This window comes from Paralichthys olivaceus, chromosome 18, assembly GCF_024713975.1.
Source record: "Paralichthys olivaceus isolate ysfri-2021 chromosome 18, ASM2471397v2, whole genome shotgun sequence".
NCBI lineage: Eukaryota > Metazoa > Chordata > Actinopteri > Pleuronectiformes > Paralichthyidae > Paralichthys > Paralichthys olivaceus.
The window spans coordinates 19,057,155-19,075,676 of NC_091110.1; the positions used below are offsets into that span (position 1 = coordinate 19,057,155).

The following is an 18,522-nucleotide window of genomic DNA, read 5'->3' on the forward strand; positions in this document are numbered from 1 at the left end:
ACAGTTTGTACTGTGAAACTTTCAAACATTTGATTCTCATATATGATTTCATCTCCACGTGAAGGAACGGCTCCTCCACACGGTCAGAGCAACGCTCTACAACCTGCGGTGTCACATTTCAGTCAGTGTTCACACGAAGGTACATGTGAGTCTCGCCCACTCACATGTGTGTGCACACACACACGCACACACACACACACACACACACACACACACACACACACACACACACACACACACACACACACAGCGTAAGGTTTCATAAGCAGACTGTTGGGCCTTGGCCGAGGTATGAACTCTACTTGCAGCAATACAAGTCATTGAAATACATTAAAATCCATTGACCTGCATTGAAATTTGGGTCAAATGGAGATTTTTCTGACCTTTGCCTGAATCACGGCAACTCTTAAAACTTTATCGAGGACAAACAACTGTGATGCAACCGAGTTCTGAACCCCCCCCCCCCCAAAAAAAAAAAAAGCTGATTCATCCTCAAAATGTCAAACTCTGTCAAAGTGAACACACACAGGAAAATATCAGGTTTCTTCATCGGGGGGGATTCCTGAACTCAGGGTTCTCGTTGAGAAATCTCAGCCTCGCTGCCGATATTAAGACCCTGGATGTTTCTGTGAGCAGAAGAGAAGCCCGAACTCGGAGGGACACACCATGAAGGTGCTGGAAGCCACGCTCAACATTTATTCATCAGATTTAGAACAACTTTGTTTCTTATGATTTTAAAATAGTCTGATCTGAGAAAACCTCTCGTGTTTTTGTTCACAGTTGGATTTGGCCGTTTGTTCGTCATTGCTCCTCATCTTGCTGTCTCCAGTCTGGTAGGTTCCATTATCTCTTTGAATTCTCCTGATTCTAGGTTTTATATCAGCTTCTTTTGTTGTGTGATGATTCTTTACAATTAGTGTAATGGCTCATGAACTTGTGTTTTATTCATGAATGTGTTCACCAGATATAAGATCCGTGGTTGTACCACTTTAACTGTGTATTGACATGAAAACATTAATGACCCTGTTCTCACCAGCCCGTCACATCATCCACCGTTATTTTGATATGGTCGTTAATCTCATGCTACTTCTTTTTTATTTACTGTTATTCAGGCGGTGAAAATATAACATAAAGTTGTTAATCGTGTCAATGTCCATCTGTCTCAGCTGCCAGCAGTCTGTGAACTGCAGATGGGGTCCTTATGGAGAGTGGTCCGAGTGCGACGGCTGCACCAGCACTGAGGTACCTCAAAAGTAAAGCTGATGTATTGATTTTATGATAAAATACACAACCAGCACACACACACAGCAACACAAACATTAATCCGGAGTCATATTCGTGTCCTGATGAACACAAGTCCAATGTTCACGCTCTGTGTGCACAACAGTACAAGTCTTTGCTGTTTGTCAATAAGGCAAATTCTTCTCGTGTCAAAGTTTCCTGAAGCTGAACTTTGGTCAAAAACAGTTTCATACTTCTGGAAAGAATTTGAAATTGGAAAATGGATTTGACAGCAAATGTTGATTCTTTGTGAGTTCAACTTTAGCACAAATTAAATTGATTGTCTGTGAACCCTCAAACGTTTATTCTATTTAACGTGAAATGTATAATCGCTCCCTTCTCAGGCGCGCACTCGTCACGTGGAGGTGTACGCCCAGTTTGGGGGTGCGGCGTGTTCAGGGGAAGCCACTCAAACACAACCGTGTGTTCCGCAGAAAAGATGTCCCCTGGAAACGGGCTGTGGAGACAGGTTCCGCTGCACCTCTGGTTAGTTGCAACTTATTAAACCGTCCAAAAAGCCTCAGAGCAATTTTTCATCATATCATGATAAGTTTCTGTTTTCATCAAATAAAAATTACAACACATATTTCGTTTTTAATTCTAATTTCTAAATTAAAGTCGGGACTGTTTGTCTCTTGTAATGTGAAGTAAAGATTCTTATTATTGAAACAGGTCAGTGTATCAGTCGCACTCTGCTGTGTAACGGAGACTTCGACTGTAACGACGGTCTGGATGAGAGAGGCTGTCCCCAAGACGACCAACAGTTCTCGTGTGACCTCGACAAAACGCCTCCGAACGCTGACTTCACAGGCAGAGGGTGAGTAGGAACAACTCCACCACCAGGGGGCGGTAGCGTTACCGTAAGTACGAAGGCTAAATGACTAAAATAACACCCTGTTGGTTTTTCTCTCGTCGTGGTTTACAGGTACGACGTGTTGACGGGGAAACTGAGAGCAGGCGTGATCAACACTCAGAGCTTCGGAGGTCAGTGCAGGAAGGTGTTCAGCGGCGACCACAAAGTCTATTACAGACTTCCGCAGAGCGTCCTCAGGTACAACTTTGAGGTGAGTCCGGGGAGAAATGTCACGATCACGGTCAAGGTTGTGACTTGACGATGGGTTGAGCGGTTGTTGAGCGTTTCATTGGCGGACTGATTCTTTGCTTGTGCTGCAGGTGAAGGTGGACAACGAAGACACCGATGAATCCTACGAAAGTTCCTGGTCGTACACTCAGCACATCCAGGCCAACGCCTTGTTCGGACACGACCGCCGCACCTTCCACAAGGACCTCACCGAGAACAAGGTCACGATAAAACCTTTGTGGGCGTGTAAAAGACTATTTTTAAAGTTTTATTAACCAGGCCCTGCTGTTCTCCCTCCGTCCAGGCGTCCAGATTAATAATCCTGAAGAATAAAGTGGAACTGGCCCAGTTTCAGAACTCCGCCCCTCAGTATCTCACTCTGTCCGAAGGCTTCTGGAAGGCCTTGTCCTCGCTGCCGTTCACATACGACTACTCCGCCTACCGCCAGCTGCTCCAGACGTACGGCACGCACTACCTCTCCGAGGGCTCGCTGGGCGGCGAATACCAAGGCTTGTTGGAGCTGGACCGCCAGGCGCTCACTTCGACCAGTAAGAACCTCACAACCTTTTTCAAGTCGGTCGATAATTAGACTTTTGCTTCAGTTGCCACGTGAACAAGTATGAAAACAAATATTTGCTTTAAAAAAAAGTTCAAAATGTAGATATAAAGTATTTAAATAGAAAGTATTCAAATATAAAGGGCCCATTCTAGGATAAATAAATTATTAGATTATTTTATATTCAGTTTCTGCCAATAGATCCTTTCACCTAAATCTTACAGACTGGACCTTTAAAAAGTTGAGTAATGATTAACAGTGACGTGAGCTGATCATTAGTTTTAAACCCATTGTTGCTGCGTTGTTTGTGTACAGGTACAACAGATACCGAGTACAAGAGGTGTTGGAAGAAGGTGAAACGCCGTTTCTTCCGGAAGAAAGTGAAAATCACGTGTGAGACATTCATGAACTCCATCTCCTCCAGGGACGGTGAGTGAACGCCTGACGTTGACCCTTAAAATAAAACGTGTCGTGGTCTTGAGTAACATTTTAACTTCCGCTGCTTCCACAGGACACAATGTGAATAAAATGCCCATTAAAGTCAACGTGTTCGGAGGAGACCCGTCCTTCATCGGCGCTCTGAGTGTTCTGGATCTGGAAAAGCCAGAAACTAACGGAGAGATCTACGATAACTGGGCCTCGTCTGTCAAAGACTTCCCCAACATCATAGACCAGAAGGTACGACTTCCATGGACCGATTTATATTTTATAACCTCTGTTCTGTCTTTACTGCACTTGTGTGTGTTGATTTCCTGGTTTTCCATTATTCAGAAAAACTGACACAATCATGAAATATTCAACGTTGAAGGATATTTCTGGTCAGATCATGTGTCTCTGCTGACACTCATGAACAAACTGTGAATTCTCCTCCAGCTGCGTCCTCTGCACGAGCTGGTGAAGGAGGTGCAGTGTGCGGGTTTGAAGAAGCTGCACCTGGAAAGAGCCACGGAGGAGTACCTGTCCGAGGAGCATCCCTGTCACTGCCGTCCCTGCCAGAACAACGGCCAGCCGCTGCTGAGCGGCTCCGTGTGTCGCTGCGTCTGCCGGCCGGGGACCTCGGGGCCGGCCTGCCAGACTGGAGCTGTGATCGGAGAGCAGCCAGGTAACAACAGAGTTTAATCCAATAATTGAATATCTTTTAAAAAAAGGGTTAAAGGGCTTGAGATAAAGTTTAATGTTACCGTGGTCTCTGGTTCTTCTCTCAGGGCTGATCCATGGCGGCTGGAGCTGCTGGTCCTCCTGGGGATCGTGTTCTGGAGGTCGAATGTCAAGAACTCGCAGCTGCAACAATCCCGCTCCCAGCAGAGGTGGACAACACTGCACTGGACTGAGAGCGGAGCAGAAGCCTTGTGAGGACCCACAGATCCAGTATTTACAGTGAGGACGGATACACACACGCTCTAATGTTCACAACACGTCGCTGCAGCTCCTCCTTTCAGCCTCTGTCTCAAACACTTGGTGCCCCAGCTGGTCCACTCTGCCGTCTCCTCTAATTTGGTTCTAACAAGTCAAATCACTGTGTGCAGGACGATGGAGCCTCAGTGTTTCAGTCTCTCTGTGACGCCACCAAAGACCTGTGGTCCGCCTCCGAACCTGAGGAACGGCTTCATCCAGGTGAGTCTGAGAAATGAAAGTTATCACCTGTGTTTGTTCGCAGGATCACTCGCATGTTATTATCTACGTGTTTTAAAGTGCAGCCGCTGTTTTATCTTCCTCTCAGAATCCCAGAGATTTCTACGTGGTGGGAAACACGGTGGAGTTCTCCTGCACAGAGGGACATTACCTCAGTGGAGACGCCGTGAGCCGCTGCACTGAAAACCAGACGTGGACGCCGAGGACGACGGTTTGCAAAAGTGCGTCTTCGCTTTACGTTTTCTTGTCTCTCTGTTTGTCCCGCTCGCTTGAACAGATTTCACTGACACGTCGTCATCTCCCCTCGTCCCAGGTACCACGTGTGGGATTCCGCAACTCGGCGCTGAAGTTATGGCCACGCCCACCAAAGCGGCCTATCAGATCGGAGACGGGGTGTCCCTCTCCTGTCCTGCAGGGTCGCTGCTGGACGGCGAGGTGTCAGAGGTCATCTGTAGTCCCAGTCTGCAGTGGTCTCCGTCTCCTGCAGGCGCTCGTTGTAAAGCAGGTACGTTTATTCTCGGAATATTTATATTTATATGATTTTTACTGTGATTTCCTCGGCTCTTGGAAACTTAAAATACAAAAATACTGCAGTTTAATTTGATTCACTATTTAAAAATACATTTGTATGTATCATCCCTGGTGGAGACGATTGAAACTGATGGAATCTGTGTCCTCCTCAGCGCCCACAGCTCCTCCTCCCCCATCCGGCCTGAAGTGTAAACCGTGGGAGACCGCAGGGAAAAACAAGTGTGTGTGTAAAATGCCGTTTCAGTGCTCGTGAGTACGAAATTTGAGAATAATTTCTACGCTTCACTCGGAGAAACGTTCGGTCCAAGTCTTTAAAGAACAAAACTGACTGAAAATCTGTTTTGTCTGGATTCAGGGCTTCACTGCTGTTGTGTGCCAGACTCGGCTCGGCCCCGAAGCTGCTCAGCACGTGTCAGCTCGGAGCTCTGCAGTGTCTCGGTCGCAGCTTCTCTCTGACCAGCGACGCCGACTGTCAATGGCCAGAGGGGGCGTTCTGTCAGGGTGAGTCTGCTGCAGGATTTTAAAGGAGAAACCTGGTCATTTTTTTTAAAGTCCGAAAAACTTATAAATAATAAATACGAGTTTGTGACGTCAGAAGAATATGACTTTCTTTTTCTTTTTCCCCCAATTCTAGAGTCAGCGAGAGAATGCCCCACAGACTCCGCCCCCCTGTGCGTTAGCTCTGGCGTGGTCACGACGATGACGGAATGCGAGGTGGGAGCGAGGAGGTGTGGGGGGGAGCTGATGAACGTGATCGGCATCGACGCTTGTCCAGAATAAAAACTGTTTGTTTCTTATTTAATCTGTAAATTAAACAGGAACATTTAATAATGTAAATAGATTAATTCAAGTTTTTGTTTTTATATATTTGTCACAGAGGACGGATGATTGGCGACAGTTGCGTAAAAAAAAAAGTTAAGTGACAAATCTAAAATAATTTTATATAATAAGTTAATAAAATACTTTTCAAAGTAAAGTCTTGTTCTCTTGGTTTTGCTTTATTGTTTGAATATTTCCAAACTGTAAAGAGAAAACTGGACGTGAAGCAGTCGGAGGTTTAAACTGTAAGAAATGAAAAATAAAAAAAACAGAAGATGTTCTGATTTTATTAGTTTTCATTACAAGTGAAAAACGTTTAACAGTGAAAATGATCTCCTCCTGTGGTCAAAGAGGATTTGAGACGCTTTTGTCAAACCCCCGTCCGTCCTCACAAAGCATCTCAGGTCAAATCAGGAGAGACGACGCTGCAGCATCGCACCGACAGGCCCGACGGTTCCAGCCCCTCCAGAATCATGGAATCATCTGGACTCACACGCTCCCTCACTGAGAATCTCAAACTCGTAGCTGGCACATTTCAGAGCGGCCATGGAGCAAAGGTCCAAATCCCGAGTCCTCTGGCTCCTGGTCAGCTTCACGCAGAACGTGTGCTTCTCAGATCTGCCACAGTCGCGAGCGGCTCGACACTCACACTTCTTAAATGCTGACGAGAGACAAACGTCAGGAGGACGTCAGGAAAGCTCTGACGTTCAAACCTCATGTTTGTTCATAAATATATAAAATACATAAATGTGATATTTATACAGTTAATTAGAAAATAAAACCACAGTGTGAATTTAAAAACTCACCAGAACAAGTCTCCCACTCGTAGCAGGTGTTGAGGTCACACGGCTCATGAACCGAGCTCTTGGACGACATCTTGGCTCTGAACTTGGCCCAGTCCAGTTTCCTCGGGTCAGACGCGTCACACTCGCCGTCGCTGACGTAGAAGAGCGGGTCACCATGGCAACGGCCGGCTTGGAAGGAGCAGAGGGACATCGACACGGTGACGCCGATGTCCACATTCAGGACGCAGAGATTTGCCGTTTGTGATCTGGACACACACACACACACACATATATATATAATATATCTCTTCTTTAGCTGGACGTGCTTCAGACAAGCAGAGTAAAGTCATGAATGCATGAAGTCTCACGGGCAGCTCTCCCGCTCGACGCAGACACATTGAGAGTCCTGCAGCTTCTGTCCTGGTCCACATTGACCGTCCGGGACAAACGGTTGCTCTACCAACAGGAGGATGAAAGAAAACTTTATTCACAATGAATTCATGATGAGCTAGAGTGTCACTGAGTAGAGCTGCGCGTGTCTCTCATCATAGGAATCCGTTGGTTACCGTCGGTGCAGCGCAGCTCGGCAGGTAGCGGCGGCTCCCAGGTGAGGCCGTCGCTGCACTTGTAGAAACCTTTCGGCTGCGGCAGCATGTTCACCTCGTTGCAGTTCAAACCCACCGACTCCCCCACTCTGTACTGGTCTTTGTTTGGGAACAGCGTCATCCCATCGGGGATCTCAGGAGGAAGACAGAGTTTCCCTAAATGTGCAGGAGGACAAGTTTGAACCTGAAATAAACCGGTGACGACCACGACCGGAAATAAAAAAAAAACAGGCTCACTTGTGCATTTTCCTTGCGGCGGACTCCAGGTTCCATCAGGGAGACAGTTGATGAACTGAAAACCCTCCAGCTCAAACCCACTGAAGCACTCGAACTCCTCATCCTCACCAAAGTCGTAGTACTGCTTCGCTTTCTGTCCGACGAGCAGATTCATACAGAGAAGAAGAATTCTGAATATATAACAAACAGCAACAATCTCCCCTTCTCATTCTTCTCCTCCACTTTTATGAATCTGTCACTATCCCTTCATTCCTTTCCTCTGAAACACCTCACGACAACTGTCTTCACGTCGATAACAGATATAACTTTATGATTATATTTCATCACAGTTACAAGATGAATTCAGTCTCTCGTGAGTCTGGAGCATCAGAACAGGATCTCCCGTCAGAGCTGTCGGACTTTAAACTGTTGTGTCAGCAAAACTCGAATTATTTTATCATTTAAAGACGGAATAAAGAAAACAAATGTTTTGCAAATTAAACATGTATTTTGAGTGTGTTTTTGGAAGATTTCAGCCTGTGCTGGTTTGAATTATTTATATATTGTACAAACACGTCGGTCTTTACCCTGAGGAAGCTGCTGTCGGGCCTCTGTGGCCTCAAACAGCCCTGAACACCAGGGGGCAGCTCGTCTCTCCAGCCCACGGTGAAGTCGTCATCATTATCACACGTCTCCTGTCTGAAGGAGACAACGTGAACTCGGTTAATCCAAAGTCAAATAAAAAAAAAAACCTGGAAAGCTGTTTAATTGAGGGTCCGTAGTTATTGCTGGAAAAGTAAAGAATGATCTCTGTGTTTGTTCCATCGTCCTGTGACATGATGGAATCGTGTCGTGGGTCGGAGGCACAGCGAGGAGTCGCTGAGAGGTCGGAGGTGCAGTCGATCGCCTGCAGCTTTTCATCAGCAGCTCTCTGCTTTCATTACTTCCTGCGGTGTTTCATGTTCTCACCTGAGCCCTGTGACCTTTCCATAATAAAAGTTAAATGCTTTTAATGTGAAGCTGCAGGAAATATTTGGTTTGTCAACTTGATGCTTTTTTTTTAAATCTAAGAATATTTGACTCTATATATATTTATACTAGTATTGTGATACTTTCATCAATGATTAATAGAATCCATTACTCTATGTGTTTAGATGAACAGAGTACTTTTCTCTCTGGGGGTAAATCTTTCGTTATATTTCAGTAACTTAACGTGGATTCAAAGTTGCTGTTGAAGAAAACCTACGATTCAAAGATGGAGATGTGACACGGCTCCTCCTGCCTGGCGGGGCCGCTGCAGGCTTGACCTCCTCTGAGCGGGGCGGGGTTATCACACCTCCTCACCCGGTGTCTCTTCATGGAGGCCGAGCAGCGACTCCACGACCCCCAGCAGCTCCAGTAACCGTCCACCTTCTCTGTGGGAAGGACACAAGACGCCACGTTGACGGTTTGACTTGGTGCAGGTTGATCAAACAGCTACAGGTTTCTGGAGACGTACCTGAAGTGTAGTCGGGAGCCCGTCTCTCACAGTTGGTGCCGAAGGTGCCGGTCTGGCAAACACACTTGCACTCCGTGCCGGACAGGACGGGCCTGGCGTTGTTCGGACACGGCGCACACTTGCAGGTATCGAACTCCTCCAGGTACTGCAGGAGGGCCTTCCTCAAGTGTCTCCTCTTCGTCACAGCGCAGGGGATCCCTTGGACCAGATCTATGATGGGCAGCAGCTGGTGGACAAACACAAGCATCAGTTTTTCTTGGACTTTGACTGATCTGATTGAAGACGTTTGAGGGAAGAGCTTTAAGACTGAACCTTGTAGTCGACCACAGCAGGGTTGTCCAGGACAGACTTGGCCCAGTTCTTGTAGGAGGTCCGGTCCGGAGCGGGGCCCTGCCGCTCCCAGGCCAGAGCTGCTGCCTCCCTGACTCGTCCTCCCTTCACCATGGAGAAAGACTTCTCCGCCGCCTGGATGTACGAGCCTGGACCACAGACGAGAGACAGGGAATGAATAAAGGACGGATTGTCTCGACGGTAGAACGGGACTGTTGAGCAGCAGGATTGTGTGAAGAGCTGCTGTGCGTCCTGCGGGTGTTTGATGTGTGACCTTTGTATTTCTCAGTCATCCTGTTGTCAGAGCAGCGGCGCACGCTGCTGTGTTCCGTGTACAAGATGACCGTCCAGCTGGTCTCTCGGCTCAGGCAGCCTGTGATGTGCTCTTCTGTTTCACCTGTCGGAGCGGCGTCGAAACAGACACAGGAAGCAAAGACTTATTTGACGGTTTAGATGCGGAAACACATTTGTTCTCTCGAGGGAAACAGTGGAAACCTGTTGAATCATGGGAATACAGTATTTCATTTGTCCCATTTGACACAAATCAGCATCAAGTCTCTTCATTTCATGGCAGAAACAAATCCACTGTTTTAACATTGTGAAGAGTCACAGTTTGCATTCTGATCTTTGTCCACCAGGCTGTGCTATTGTACCTGAACTGGTGAGCTCCTCCCTGCTGTACTGGTACAGCAGGTCGTAGTGGCCTCCCAGTGTCCCCGAGCTGTAGTAATGTGTCCCGAAGCGCTGGAAGATGTCCCTGTAGAGGGCGTAGTTGTACTGGAGAGGAAGAGCCTGAAGGAACTGGAGGAAAGGCAGCGAGAGGACGAGGTCGCCCGGTTCTCTCACCTTGAACGTGGACACGGGGAGGACCTGGTGCACCCGGAAAAACGAGGAGTCCTGCAGAGAGAAGGACAGGAAAGTATTTATACCTGCATATCAGTGTGGGGACGGTGGCTCAGTCCGTCTCAGTGAGGACATTTTTTTATTCAATGAGGACAATGTGAAGCACGGATCATTGAGGGAATCAGGGGACTATGGTCTTTTAAGTTACCACTCGCCTTTTTCTTTGAGGCTTCAAACGCCTCCTTGTTCGAGCTCATTTGATTCATGGACGACCTTCGGAGATAAAGGATGGCGAACAAAATGTCCCCACCCGGGTCTTTCTTCCCAGACGAGCTGGACGACGTCTTCAAAGTGATGGACTCTGTGTGCAGCGGCTGCGGCTGAGTGCTGAAGTCCTCCAGCTCTCCAACCTTCAAGAGGTTCACGAGAAGAAGAGCAACAAAAACAAACTGTGAGAAAGAATTCTCTGTTCACTGATAAATATTTTTCCAAATCATTATTTTTGAACTTCTGTGTGAAAAACTGGGATCATAACTTCTCTGGGTGGTTTTTAAAAATCATCTGGGAACGAATTTCACTGAAAACAAAATGTAAATAATGAAATATGAGCTTTAACGCAGTTTGATAATCAGACTGAATTGAAATTCATTTCACCTCTTTCGTGCTTATAATTATATTTTATTACATAGTGACTCATTTCGTTTGCTCTAATAAATCTTTGTAACAGGCACAATTTAAAACGTTCTCACATCTTGAATCAGACTGAGAGCAGATTTCTGTTTGCTCGGTTTTTCTTAGATGTTTAATACAGATGTAATTTATCAGTGTTGAAATCAGTTAATTCAAAAAGCAAAAGGCCTCTCGTCACTAACACTGAGATTTTCAAATGTCTCTGTGTTGAGTATTGCCTGTTACTAACGTTTGACTTTAGCTGCTGTAATATTGCAAAATTCCCGACGGTGGAACTAATAACAGATTATATTGTCGTTTCTTCTCTGTCCTTTCTCACAGAGTCGAACATTAAAAACAATGACACCACCTTGATGTCGAACATTTCAAAGTTGTGAGGGATTCGATGGTACAGCAGTGTGGTCGGAGGCCTCCTGATGACGCAGCTTCCTCCCATGAACATGTTGTCCAGCACCGCTCCTCTGGGCTGCTCCGCCAAAGCATCGAACCTTCAAACACAAATCAAGGACAATTCAAACCCACTGGAGGGACACTCGGCTCAAACCCACTGGAGGGACACTCGGCTCAAACCCACTGGAGGGACACTCGGCTCAAACCCACTGGAGGGACACTCGGCTCAAACCCACTGGAGGGACACTCGGCTCAAACCCACTGGAGGGACACTCGGCTCAAACTGCACCAGACACACACTCGTAGAAACCCGTCGTGTTTTTTTTTTAAAACATTTCTCAGAGAATAATTCATGAAACTAGCAAATTGTGTTCAGGAGATAATCATACGTGTGTGTGTGTAATTTGGTGCAGATCCTAATTCTGGATCTAGAGAATTTAAACGTGATTTCACAGGGAGACTGTTGAACTGTTGGAGCGCTGGAGGGAAAAGTGCAGGATGATCTGATAACAAACGGGGGGGGAGAGTAATTTACGACCCCAGCGGGAGGAATGTGAACCCATTCACTTTAAATCCAAAGCCGTGAACTCAGCGGTGACCTTTAACCTCTGATCTTACCCATTGCCCACCAGGTCAGCCCCGGGGGCCACTCTCTTGTCTGCCGGACACACGACGGAGGGGTTGACACAGTCCCTCTCGTCAGAGTTATCTCCGCAGTCGTTCTGCCTGTTGCACGTCAGCGTCGAGTTGATGCAGCGTCCTGCAGCAGAGAGAACGTTCTCAGTGTTTTCAGCTTCACTCCCTTCGTGAGGAAAAAAAAACCCCACTCACCATTTTCGCACTTGAAGTTGTCTCTGCAGTCGACGGGCACTAACTTGCACTCAGTGGAGGGGTGACAGGGCCTCTCCTCCGTCAGGTGCACGCTGCAGTCCGAGCCCCCGAACTGGGACGGCCTCTGGACAAAGCGGGTGCGGAACTACGGGGACAGCATGACAGGAATAAAAAAAAAACACTGACGGATCAAAATCAGACACTGATATCGATGAGTTTGTGCAAATCGGTGCAGCTTGACTGAATTTAAGGGACAGTTGGGCCTCGACGGAGGTTTGAGACGTTCTACTGTGTTAGATTCTTTATTTATCTTCTGTACGAGTCGGATAAGATCCTGACACTGTGAATTTAAAAGGTTTCAGAAGAGGAGTCTTTTCTCTACTGAGTGACGTCAGTTGCGATGATTTCCTTGCCTCAGTATTTTCGTTGTGCGTTGCATTGTGGGACTTTGGCCGTCAGTGTTCCTGCCGTGTGACCTGTGAGTTTCTTGCCTGTTTCCTGGCGCAGGGCGAGCAGTCCGACCAGGGCCCGAACTCCGTCAGCAGGCAGTTGATGGGACAGGCCTGCTCGTTGCAGGCTCTCCTGTCGTCTCTGTCACACAGCTGACGGCAGCTGCTCTTCCAGTAGTAGTCGTCAAACTGAAACCTCCTGTCACAAAGGTATGAAGGTCACTTTGACGTGGAGCAGCTGTCTGACATCTGGACGAGACTCTTACGTCACAGCAACAAGTGAAAACAGCAGAGATTCAATAATCCTCGATGACAGACGAGGGCTGTCAGCTTGTGTTTGAAATTCATTCAGCTCGTCTGAGCCGTGTCTCACCTCAGTCTCTGCTGGGTTCCGTGGTTGCAGGTCCTGGAGCAGGCGGACCAGGAGCTCCAGGGATATCGGTCGCAGAAACAAGCGAGAGCGGCTGAGACGAGGCTGAGGAGCTGCAGCAGCACGAGGAACTGTCTGGAGGACGCCATCACACCCGGGGGAGTTATTCTGAAAAGAATTCAAAATAATAAGAAGAATTAAATTATTCAAAATAATAATAATAGTATTATTTATTCAGGTTTTATAGAGTATAGAGTGTATTTGAATTGAAAATACAAATATGAGGTGTACATGGAGTAAATGTACAAATGAGAATAAATGTAAATTATGTTTGACAAACTAACACTAAACTTTTATTGATGCAACATTTACTTTTCTAAAGATGAATAAAATCGGACTCACCAAACATCGACGTCCTTTCCAGGAGAAATTAGAGCTGAAGCTTCTCCTGTTTGTTTTCTATTCTCTCTCAGAGCTGGACTGACTCTTTGTCTCCTGAGGTGCAGGAATATAAAACCTCCTTCGCTGCTCTCAGGAGCATCCAGTCACGTTCGGAGTCAAATTGCCCAATAGTTTTTTTTTTGGTTTTAAATCTCAGAAACAGCAATGTTATAAATAACAAAAGATATAGAACAGAGTAATAAATAAAGTTCTTACATAACGCTCGTGTCCCTCGTTGTTACGGGAAGTCAAAGAGCGCTGGAGTTTCCCAGCAGCAGAGACACAAACCAGATGTTGGATGTTTGAGACTCGACAGACACTGAGGAGAGAATCTTTTTTTTTTTTTTTTTCTGTGTCTTTTGTTGTCGGCCAAGAATTTGCACAATTTGGGAAATAAACTCAGTCAACACGATGTTTTGGTTCATGTTGTTGTAAAAAGGCCGAGTGGTGCAACAAGTACTGTGACAGAAAGTTTTTAAAGTGTTTTGACTTTTATTAGCTTCACTCGGTAAATTAAAAAGCTTTTGGTTTGATGTGTTATTGCTTAATAAATCGTTTTTATTCACGACTTCAAATAAAAGAAGAAAATATAGATGTTTGGAAAAATTGGGGTGGGGTGGGGGAGGGGCAATTGTTTTTTTAAAAGAAGGCAACAAAACATGTTCTTATTTTCATACAAAACTTTATTCACATTATAAAATGTCCTAAGCTGTACATACTGGGTATTAGCCGTGGGCTTTCTACACCGCAGGACACGCTAACTACACACGGCCTCGGACTCATTTACATGCTGAAACAAAGAATTGTGCAGTTTAGACATCACCACGGCAACGACATTAATTCAAAAGAAAACTAAAACTCCACAAACACAGATTTACAAACTACACCGCAACTACACTCAGTGGGAAAACGGCCGGAGTTGAATTATTCCGATTTTATTATCTGGGAAGACGGCTAACGATGTGCAGCGCAGCCCATGACACCGAAAAGCCTCGCTAGTGCCCCCTGGTGGCTGCGATCATTGTTGCACCCTCCCCCAAAAAACACGTAACATTGTGATCATTTAGTCGTTCCGGATATTAAAGCTTGAAAAGTAAAGTTTAGGGTGTTTCTGGTTTAAACATCAAATCTGTTTTCTCTATATATACAACTGTGGGATTTTATTTTTATATTTCCTGGGTAAAGGTAGATGTTTACGGCTGCTGCTGATGAGTAACATTATTGTGTTCATCCTCTGGGGATCATGAAAACTGTCCACACGGGTGCTTTCATAGTTTTAAGGACTACAGTGTTGGCCGACTGTTGGATTTAGACACGTTGCTACAGAAAAGATCTGGAGGAAACTCTGTCCCAAACACGTCTGGTCAGTACTTCGGTTCTAACTAACGCCAAGTTCACGCGACACGACTGGTCGTCTCGTGATCCGGAGTCACTGTGAGTTCGTACGTCACGATCTTTCACCAGGAGAAACCTCCGACAAGTACGTCTGCTGGTTTTCAAGTGGAAAATCAGGCTGAAGATCGTGTCGTGTGAACGAGACATTAAACCACTCGGCTGAACAACTGACCGACATCTTCATGCACCACTGACACGATCGGGGGGCGAAGAAACGAAGCAAAGCTTTGAAACGTTTTTTTTTTTTTTTCTTATCTGCCATTGTATGTTTATTATTTTACACATGTACTCTTTTCTACAGTGACACGATGTGTAGTGATAATCGGAGCCGGTGATGTGTGTGCACCATAATACTGGAGGTGAACCTGGAGTTCACACCTGGCGGGAGCATCTATCGAACAACGCTGAAAGGAAATACAGCAGAAAGTTGTTCAGACGAAAAACAGCTCACATCGTAAAACATTCAGACACAGTGAGACGCCTGAAAACTACAAATGCCTTGTGCATAGCCTGAATATTTACATTTCCCCTCTTTCATTATAGGAAAGAACGACAGAATGTTTTAGAAAAGGAAATAAAACGCATTAAAAAGAAACTGGAAACAAAAAGAAAAAGTTCCACAAGAGCCTGAAACTGCTGCACCTCACTGAGCCGGAGCTCATCTCATCCGTTAGCTTACCGAGCTAATGCAACACACTGAATTAGCTTTTCCTAATAAAAACCACATGAGGTCAAGTTGCAGAACAAAATAATGATCCAGTAAAAAAAACAAAAAAAAACTTGTTTATCTGGATAAATGGGACAGAACAAGATGGAAAAGATATTTTCTATAATTAAGAATAGAATTGGTTTAGAAATGTCTTGATAAAATGAAAGTCTACTCATGTGTGTGTTGCTGCGGTCGGACTCTCAGCCTGACACCATGCAGCAGAGTCCAGGGAAGCGTCTCTTCCTCTGTCTGATCAGCGGATGAGGAGTCAGGTTCAACAAGCTGCTGTCGTCTGGAACCAACGCGGATGAGAACGTGTGAATCACTCTGCATCGTGTCAAACTTCTTATCAGTGATACTGTGAATTTCACCCATCACAAACTTTACAAACCTTGGTTCTTCAGTGGTAATGGCATCGTGTCCCTGAGTTTGCTGAGTAGGTTTCGCATCTCTCGCATGTCTCTGTGAAGACAGGACGAGTCAGCAGAGACACCAGACGAGTTTCAATTCCATCAACCACCGTGAAAATATTTAAAAGCAGATTCAGTCCCCGTACCTCTCAATGTTTTCAATATCGTTTCCCACCAGCCACTGCTCCTGAGCGAAGTCTATGGGCGAGGACGACCGCTCTTCCAGGAACGGGACGTCCGAGCTCTCGTCCATCCTGAAGTCCACCTTCGGCTCCGAGTCGGTTCCTTCAGGAGGGAACAGACAACCACATCTGTCCAGCTGTGCATGAATGTGTGCTCATGTAACAATAAAACATTTTAAATGACTCGTGTCAGATGTTGGCGATGAAATTAAAGACGACTCTGACAGAACAACAAAGAAACTGAGGCTGAATCTGTGTCAGAGTCACTGAGACGTTACTTTTTCTGTGGAGCTGCAGCACCCCCAGCAGGCACATGGATTTCAGCATCTCCGTCACGAACATCTCCAGGCAGCACTGCAGCTGAATGAAGAGCCGACAGATCTCAGGGTGGATCTCTCCGTCCTCCGGCCTGCAGCAGCACGAGGAGGAGGAGGAGGAGGAGGAGGAGGAGGAGGTAAAAATAAAATCAGACAGTGTGTTTTTATATTGGAGCTGAAGTTCAGGACAGAACATACTTCATAACCACTCACAGTAGGTCAGTTATAGTTTCCTTACAACAATAACTTGACTTCTTTTATTCTTCTGCAAGTTGTTCATCAGTGTTTCTCATGTGAAAAAACAACATTGAATTTATAGCAAACTTATATTCCACTAAATCTGATGGTTTGTCTTGATTCTTGCTTTGTTTCTGTTTCTCATTCTCTCCTGGGAAAGACTTTAACAATCTCAATGGAACATCCAGATTAAATAAAGAATAAATACTCTGTCACAGTGCTCTGTACAGCTCAAACGTTTGATTGTTTTACTCCAACGATCCACCACTGGTTCTTTGATTTTCTGTTTTTCTCACCCTGAACCAGAGAGGACGGTGAGGTCCTGGTGCGCTGCCCGGGCCATGGAGCATCCTTTGGAGCGTGTGAGTTGCATCTGAGCCCGCAGGGAGGGACAGTCGGTGGAGGTCTCCCCGATGGATATGACCTGCTCCCGGTACAGAGCCACCAGGGTGTTGAATTCCTGGACAGTCTGCATGCAAACAAAACCAAAAGAAGACACAGTGACTCTAATGCAACTTAGAATTAAAATGTGCATCCTGGCTTCATTTGCTGCAGGAGGAGAACCGGAGTCTCTGTGCAGGAGGAGAACCAGTGTCTCTGTGCAGGAGGAGAACCGGTGTCTCTCTGCAGGAGGAGAACCAGGGTCTCTATGCAGGAGGAGAACCAGTGTCTCTCTGCAGGAGGAGAACTAGTGTCTCTCTGCAGGAGAACCAGTGTCTCTCTGCAGGAGGAGAACCAGTGTCTCTCTGCAGGAGAACCAGTGTCTCTCTGCAGGAGGAGAACCAGTGTCTCTCTGCAGCAGAGCTGCACAGGGATCTCACCCTGCATTTGTCCTGGGTGTTGGAGGAGGAGCGGGACTCACCATCCTGCTGCCGTCCACGGCCTCCTCCGCGCTCTCCCTGCGCTCCGGCTCCGTCTGCGCTCCGCGGTTGATGGGGAAGATGCTGCCTGCGGATCGTGGGCGCTTTTTCCGCCCGTACGGTGCAGAACACATGCATGCACACGCACCACCGGAGCCCGGCCAGACGCGCGCACGCGCACACACACACGGATGGAGACGGATGCTGCGGTGTCCTCTGTCCACAGGAGGAAGGAAAACGAGCCGGAGGCGCAGCGCGGTCAGACGGTTTGAAGACGGATCAGAGCCTCCGCTGCCTCAGCGGGACTGTGCGCTTTGTCCGCGGGAGCAAGAGCGAGTCGCGGGGCGGACGGACCCCCAGCAGCTGCCTCTGCATCCCCGCCAAGAGGAGAGTCACCTTCAGCCCCTCCTGGAGGCCGAGAGAGGGAGAGGGGAGGCTCCTCCGTCTTCCGCCGAGCGCGCTCACGTGTGCTGAGGATGCGGAGGGAGCCAACAGCAAAACAAGTCGTCACCCTCCGACTCATCGTTAACTGTTTGAGAGCAGCAGTGGCCCGCACGCTGCAGCCTGCGCCGCGCACGGTGCGGTGCTTCACTGACAGATGTGTCTGCAGCTGCAATACTTCACACGCACTGAACATCGGCGTTTCTCCTGCTGCAGGTGTGAGCAGATTCAGAGAGAGGATTGTTTTATTCACTGAGACTCTAGCTGCTGCTGTGTATGAAGATGCACTCGTTCTTTCGCTCCACCAGGGGGCAGACAAATTAAAAAACAAGCACTTTCACCTTCTTATGCACAGACAAAGTGAGTGAACCGTGTGTTCCGACTGAACTGGTCATTAAATGTCATCTGGTTTCAAGTAAAGACAAACACATTGTGCTCAAGCTAATAACACTCAAGTAAAGATCACGCTTCCTGTCATCATTGAACACGATTGTCAAACATTCACAGTGAACCCTTGGATTTAATATCTGCTCACATCAGCTCAGCCATATTCTTCAGATGTCTGGTGTGAGAGGCTCAATATGGACGAGGTCAATGCAACAAATAGTGCGTTACTAACTAAA

The 18,522-nt window shown here is 46.7% G+C and overlaps 3 protein-coding genes across 3 annotated transcripts; 1 reads left to right on the forward strand and 2 right to left on the reverse strand.

Moving 5' to 3' along the window:
• Positions 1-507: 507 nt before the first annotated feature.
• Positions 508-6,057, forward strand: c7b (complement component 7b). Its single transcript, XM_020109450.2, has 18 exons — positions 508-672; positions 781-833; positions 1,167-1,242; positions 1,626-1,767; positions 1,954-2,098; positions 2,207-2,345; positions 2,455-2,583; positions 2,667-2,910; positions 3,234-3,347; positions 3,430-3,596; positions 3,792-4,020; positions 4,124-4,295; positions 4,445-4,532; positions 4,639-4,771; positions 4,864-5,055; positions 5,234-5,330; positions 5,437-5,582; positions 5,716-6,057. The coding sequence occupies exons 1-18, from the start codon at positions 667-669 to the stop codon at positions 5,859-5,861; spliced, it is 2,418 nt and encodes an 805-aa protein (XP_019965009.2). The 5' UTR covers positions 508-666; the 3' UTR covers positions 5,862-6,057.
• Position 6,058: 1 nt separating this feature from the next.
• c6.2 (complement component 6, duplicate 2) lies at positions 6,059-13,654 on the reverse strand. The gene is made up of 18 exons (XM_069513911.1): positions 13,310-13,654; positions 12,911-13,075; positions 12,580-12,736; positions 12,089-12,233; positions 11,876-12,017; positions 11,217-11,355; positions 10,393-10,587; positions 9,988-10,231; positions 9,609-9,731; positions 9,317-9,483; positions 9,005-9,230; positions 8,753-8,921; positions 8,094-8,205; positions 7,528-7,660; positions 7,252-7,446; positions 7,054-7,141; positions 6,707-6,951; positions 6,059-6,561 (listed from the first exon to the last, which is right to left on the reverse strand). Exons 2-18 carry the CDS (start codon positions 13,054-13,056, stop codon positions 6,380-6,382), a joined length of 2,808 nt encoding a protein of 935 aa, XP_069370012.1. The 5' UTR covers positions 13,057-13,075; positions 13,310-13,654; the 3' UTR covers positions 6,059-6,379.
• A 356-nt stretch (positions 13,655-14,010) lies between these two features.
• LOC109641886 (regulator of G-protein signaling 7-binding protein B-like) lies at positions 14,011-18,018 on the reverse strand. Its single transcript, XM_069513921.1, has 6 exons — positions 17,461-18,018; positions 16,895-17,067; positions 16,323-16,453; positions 16,009-16,147; positions 15,844-15,914; positions 14,011-15,744 (listed from the first exon to the last, which is right to left on the reverse strand). Exons 1-6 carry the CDS (start codon positions 17,590-17,592, stop codon positions 15,653-15,655), a joined length of 738 nt encoding a protein of 245 aa, XP_069370022.1. The 5' UTR covers positions 17,593-18,018; the 3' UTR covers positions 14,011-15,652.
• Positions 18,019-18,522: the final 504 nt, after the last annotated feature.